The 6,000-nt window shown below is 45.6% G+C and overlaps 1 protein-coding gene across 1 annotated transcript in view; it reads right to left on the bottom strand.

Moving 5' to 3' along the window:
- Positions 1-1,957: 1,957 nt before the first annotated feature.
- SLC16A2 (solute carrier family 16 member 2) overlaps positions 1,958-6,000 on the bottom strand; it is a 96,285-nt gene continuing 92,242 nt past the window's right edge. The window contains exons 4-6 of the mRNA XM_035113528.3: positions 4,549-4,692; positions 3,922-4,150; positions 1,958-3,614 (exon numbers count right to left, since the gene is read on the bottom strand). Coding sequence (XP_034969419.1) covers positions 3,394-3,614; positions 3,922-4,150; positions 4,549-4,692 — 594 coding nt within the window. The 3' untranslated portion in view covers positions 1,958-3,393. The remainder of the gene's footprint in view (positions 3,615-3,921; positions 4,151-4,548; positions 4,693-6,000) is intronic.

The raw sequence follows: 6,000 nt of genomic DNA, 5'->3' as shown, positions 1-6,000 counted from the left end.
AGCAGAGCTGCCTCTGATCGTGAAGGCTGAGCACAGCCCTCATGGCTAGTAGCCATGGATAGCCCTATCCTATCCTCTAGGTTGGCGGCCATCACTGCCTCCTGTGGGAGAAAACTCCATTGTTTAACAATGCACTGCATGAAGAAGGACTTTCTTTTTATATGTCAGTAGCTTTCTGAATCCAGCAGCACTCAGTGGCTACATTAAACAAATGTCCCTTGACAAGGAGATAAGGCTTCTGAGGCACTGCCAAGTTCTGGTAGATTCAGAAAGGGTTCCCACTATTTAATACTGTCTCTGCCACATACATTCTTGGCATAACAACCAACCCACTGGGAGTTTCTGGGGGCTTGTTTCCATTCTGTACTGTGGATGAAATGTGGCTTCCCAGGTGCCTGGAATTGAGGCTCTTCCTGCCCTCAATACAGCCCACCTCTCTGAAATATGACTGTTATCACAGTGGGTGTGCAGAGCACAAGGTCTCAGAAAGGGTATAATGGTTGGGTCCCAGCTCTCATTGTGGTGGGGGAATTTATTGTAAACTGCACCATTTCAGAAGGTGGGGTGGGGCGGAGGAGGTTCATTTGGGTTGAACGCCCATGGATAGCAAATAATTCAAAACAGAAAAACAGAAGAAGTGTCAAGGAATTACAGTTCCAGCCTTGTCTTCCTTTAACATCTACCATACTTATCTGTATTTTCTATTTTCCCCATCTGTGATATTAAAAGGCATTCAATCATGGGACCACCTGCTGAGGTCTGGAGTGTGGTACAGTCCCCACACAAGCTGACCACCTTGTTTGCAGTCTACAGAGGAGGTCAGTTCACAAACACTACTGGGCGCAAAAAGAAGGATGTCGGGACAAAAAGCAGGTGGTGCAGAAGCTCAGCTTGCAGAGTCTATATGCAGTATGGGATCATGGATTGCACCCTGCCTGCACACCCCAGCCAAGCAAGCTTGTCCTAGCAGACAGCCACATACTGAATGACCTGCCCATTAAGCCCAATGTTTGTAGCCCTAAATATGCTGATTGTGTCCCAGATCCGGTTTTTCCTTTGATTTTTATGATAGGCTTTCCCCACGTTATTCCACACCCAGCTCACCTTCCCCAGTTCAAAAGCAGGAAAAAGCAGGTTGGAGAGAAACATTTTTGTTTTGTTCACTCCTTATTTATCAGTATTGCATTATATCTATTCCACCTTTTCTCCAAGGAGCTCAAGGTGCTGCCTCACAGCAACCCTGTGAGATGGGTAAGGCTCGGAGACAGTGGCTGGCTCAAGGTCACATACAGTGAGTTTTCATGGCTGATGTTAACCCAGATCCTAGTCCACTTAATATCCCTCTATCTTATTCCATACTCTCGAAATAAAGATGCAGACATGAAAAGGCGTGATTTCAACCATATGCAGCTGAAGGGAGGCGTGCTGAAATAGTGCAAGTCAAATCCAAGCAAGGCAGAGAATTTAAAGGCACTCTTTGTGCCAGGTCTGCTTGGGGTTACCTGGCGTATAAAGAACTTTTAAGCTCTGCTTTGCTTGAGGTCTAAGGCCTGCTCAGTGCGCTGGCTCAGGAATGCTTGCATAAGATTTCACAGTGCCATCTGAGTCCCTGCAAGATCTCATGCAAGCATCCTTAACCTTCCAGAGCTTGCCTGCTGAGAGGGCCTTACCTGGCAGAAAACAGCTTCTAAGCTTTCTACCTTGCTTCCCAGGCAAGGCCCACTTGGCACGTGGGCTCTGGGAGTATGGACGGGTTCTTCCTCTCCCTACCACTCACTTACACCTCCAAGGGTTTGAGTATACATGATTTTCATGTATACACAGAACCCTTGGAACTGAACCCCCACATATGAACACCCGAACAGACCTTTCCCAGGAGGTAGGTGACACTGGATGGAGAAGTCAAAGGTGAGTAAGCAGAAAGACATCAGTGCATGACCCAACACAAAATCTCAGCTGGGGTTAAAGCAAAGTTTTTATTTTGGCAAATGCCTGGCTGCCTTCGGGAGCTTCTACAACAATGACCCCAGACCGAACCATAAGAAACATGATGATTAGCTACCTTTGCAAGGGGATTAAGGAACAACTTTTGCCACACAAAGATTACCCTGATCCAGGGAACTCCCAAGTATAACAGAAGCCTGTGCACATGTCGGCTGCTGTTCACAGGAAGAAGAGTCTGTTCCTAGGAGACCAATCTTCATGCTTCCAAATGGAGATGCCTGTGAAGACCCACATGTGGCAACAAGCTGCTGGTCCTCCCCCCCCCCCAGCCCCACTCGCAGAGGGTTCTTGGGCACCCAACACAATTCTGCATGCAGAAAATCTGTTTCCACACATGGGTTGCAGATTCTGCATTGGAATGAATGCCTCAAGTCCTTGTGCAAAGAGGAGGGAGGTTTCATTAACCTCAAACTACTCTAGTCGAAACAATCTTGGAGAGAAATGCACATACCAATTCCTATGAAACAGTCCTCCTTGAGGCCCAAATGCAATATTTCTAGTAAAAGAATTATTCTAAATCTGGTCCTGTATGAAATCTGCAAGTCAGAAGGGTGGCGGCTTTGAAGATAATGAGTTATTAATGGAGAGAGATAAACTACATTTTGCCAAACTGGAAGTATTATTGAGTTGGACATCACCACCCACACTTTCAAGAGTTAAATCTGTTTTCCTATGTAATGGAACCCACTCAGGCAATGGTTGGAGAACACTATTCTGAAAACACTGGACTGCATACCTTGAGAGAAGCAATATCTGCCACAGGGACTGTTGAATTGGAGGAAGCAGAGAGGGATCCTTTTGACAGATGGATGTATTTAGTAAAGTAGGTGGCAAAAAAAGTTATCTGAAAAAGGCTGTTAGGAAAAACCAAGTACGCTTTCTTACAATTTCAGAGTCAGAATCAAAAGAAAAAAACATGATTCAGAATTTACCTTTTTTAGCCTCCTTGAGTGTTTCAGACTTTTGAGAATTTGGCTGATACAAAATTAACTCCCAAAGGATCTCACAGTGAGATTAAACTCCACTTTCAAGGCAAGATATCCAAGCATGGCTTTAGGATTTTGGTGGTGGAGAGGAGGGGGCTGGACTGAGGAAATCTATGTTAAAAACTTTTAACACCTTCCTATGTGTAATCCATTGCTGTGCCAACGATCATAGCAGGGCAAACAAGTTATAGCGCTACAAGAATTCTCTCAAGGGAGAGAGCCAAACAGAATCAACTTGAAAGGTGAAGCTGTCCAATCAGGATTGTCCTTACTTGACCAGTCCTTGCCTACAATCGAAGAAGCTTGATTCCTCTTCGGGAAGGGCTGGGCTCAGGTACAGTGCCAGAGAATGCTGGTGGTGACAGTGTGTGCACCAGGGCACTGGGAGATTTGAATGATGGCTTTACATGTGGGCCTCCATGGCTGGAGAACCAGGGAGAAGCTCTCCATTCATAATGGTCTCTGAAACCAGCATCTTGTCTTTCCCAGAATCCAGCCGCTTCTTCCTGAGCTGTCTTTGATGAATCAGAGGAACAAGAGACAGAACCAGACCCCCAACAATGGGAGGAACGCCAGCAAAATAGAAGGCGAGGTGGTAATTCTGAAAATGTTCACCGAGATATCCTACAAAACAGGAGAGAATGGTTTTATCACCAGCTTTTGCCAACCTGGTGCCTTCCACCTGTTTTGGAATGCACTCATGGCTGTGCCACTTGGACAGCGTTCCAAATTCCCCAGGTGCCAGGCACATTTTGCTACTGGTGCAGGTCCAATTGCGACTACATGGAGATTTCTGGGCTATAAGGCAAGAGCCCAGTATGAGTCTGCACACCCTTTATCAATTGCTTATGCCCCTGCAGGGAGAAGTTCTGTTGGACGTTCCAAAAACCATTTACTTAGATAAGGTAACCCAGCCTGACAATTCACTTACCTGCAATTGGGGGACCTGCTGTCATTGGAATGGCCATAAGTCCCAAGAGATAACCAATGGCTTGAGATGCCTGCATGGGCCCAACCAGCTCAAAAGCAATGGGAGCCATAATGGTTATGAAGAGTCCATCACAAAGTCCAAGGAAAAGGCAGACAATAATGACCCCCCAAAACTCTTGGCACTGTGGGATCATCATGCACATTATACCCAAGAGTATAAAGGAGGCAACCTGAGGAGACAAAAAACTGATGTCATTCAGGCAACAAACTTGGAGCGATTCCACCACGCCCAAGGGGATTAAAAGACTGGAAGGACTGCAAACTAGGAATAGCACTGAAGAGGAAGGGTGGCTGATTTGTGTATTCTCAGGGCCCAGTGACTCTATCCTCATCAGTGATCTGGGGGCCAGACAACTCACCCCTCTCACAGATGCTCCAGTTAAATATTAAAAGTATCACCAGTAGGAAGGGCTTAAATGCGCAGAGCACCTGCACTCTGAAGGCAGGAGGTCACTGACTGGGCCATGAAGAAATGGACGGCCTTCCCAAAAGATTCTTTGAAGAGGCGGACTGGAAGTGGTCCTTCAATACTATAAATGCTGTAACAACTCAGAGATTCATTGCCTACCTGTAGGTAAATCTTCTTTGGCCCATGGATGAGATCACTTATTGGCCCTGAAGCCAAACGCCCAACCCCTGATGTAGCTCCAATGCAAAGCAGCAGAATCCATGCCCTTTCTGTTTCCTTGAACTCCTCTTCCACGTACTTCACCTAGGAAAGTGAGGAGATAGAGGGAACAAGGACATCAGGTGTGCATTTGTTACAGTGGGCTTCACCTGCAGGAGCTTGAAGCAAAAGCAACCCCTGGGACCTCCTGTGTGAATGGACCACAGCAGCAGAGACAATGTTTGGGTTAGCAGTGAATTATGGATTGAGGAGCTCCAACGATCTGCCTCACTAGCAAGGCTGTCCGTTGCTCTGAATTAATTTTTTTGCCACAGTCACCCCTTATATGCTAAGCATTGTAACAATAGCACCTTCAATGATCAAGTGTTGACGCAGATCCTATCTTTTTATTTCATTCATAATGTTTGATGTTTATTTTCTTCCTCTCCTTCGCAGCATCGTCTGGGCCCTGAGGACCAGAAAGTTGTCAATCATGAGAATGGCTCCATGAAACAAAAGCATGTGCCACTCGGATTTTGGCTCCCCAGAGAGGTATAGTTTGGCACCATGACTGGGACAGCTTGCATACAATCCTTTGTCTTGTACTGAGCCTTTAGGAACTGGAAGCTGAAGTCTAGCCTAAGGGGACCTTTGGAACCAGAGACCCTTAAAGCAGCTCCACATGGTGACTCACCCACCTCACAGTCATAATGTGATGTTCCTATCACCACATGTTAAGGGGGAGGTAAATTGGGTGGTTAATGTGCATAACAACTGGGCCTCATGGAGTATGTGCACATAATCCAGCCATGAAGAGGGAAGGGTATAATTTCCTGGTCAACATATGTAAGCCCCAGCATCCCTTAGAGAACATCTATATATATATACATAAACAAAAAATTGTACATTCACCAGTCATTATGCATAATCCCAACAGGTCTTGGGGAATATGCATATATCGATTTTGCACACTCTCTGGCCATAATCTATAATCTCCAACAGGCTTTGAAGAATGTGCAATGCCCTACCCTGTCCTAGAAGGTTCCCACATGGTACACTATGCAGGCACAACATCTCCTTGGGTTTCTGCAGAGAGAAAATGAAGTACAGTGGTGCCTCGCTTAACGAATGCCCTGCTTAACGAAATTTCTCCTTAACGAAAGGATTTTTCGAACGGAGGTTGCCTCGCTAGATGAATTTGTTTTATGAAAAATTCGTCTAGCGAATCGCGGTTTCCCAAGGGAATGCATTGAAATTCAATTAATGCGTTCCTATGGGCAAAAAAAAAATTCAAAAAAATTCAGTGCATTCCTATGGGATTCGCTAGACGAACTTTTCATTATAAGAAAAGACCCGTGGAACGAATTAAATTCGTCTAGCGAGGCACCACTGTACTGTATATATCAATTAGCA

The sequence above is a fragment of the Zootoca vivipara genome, chromosome Z2 (assembly GCF_965207765.1).
Source record: "Zootoca vivipara chromosome Z2, rZooViv2.hap1.1, whole genome shotgun sequence".
NCBI classification, from domain to species: domain Eukaryota; kingdom Metazoa; phylum Chordata; class Lepidosauria; order Squamata; family Lacertidae; genus Zootoca; species Zootoca vivipara.
Note: the sequence above shows the minus strand (reverse complement) of the source record. Positions and strands in the feature narration are given on the sequence as shown.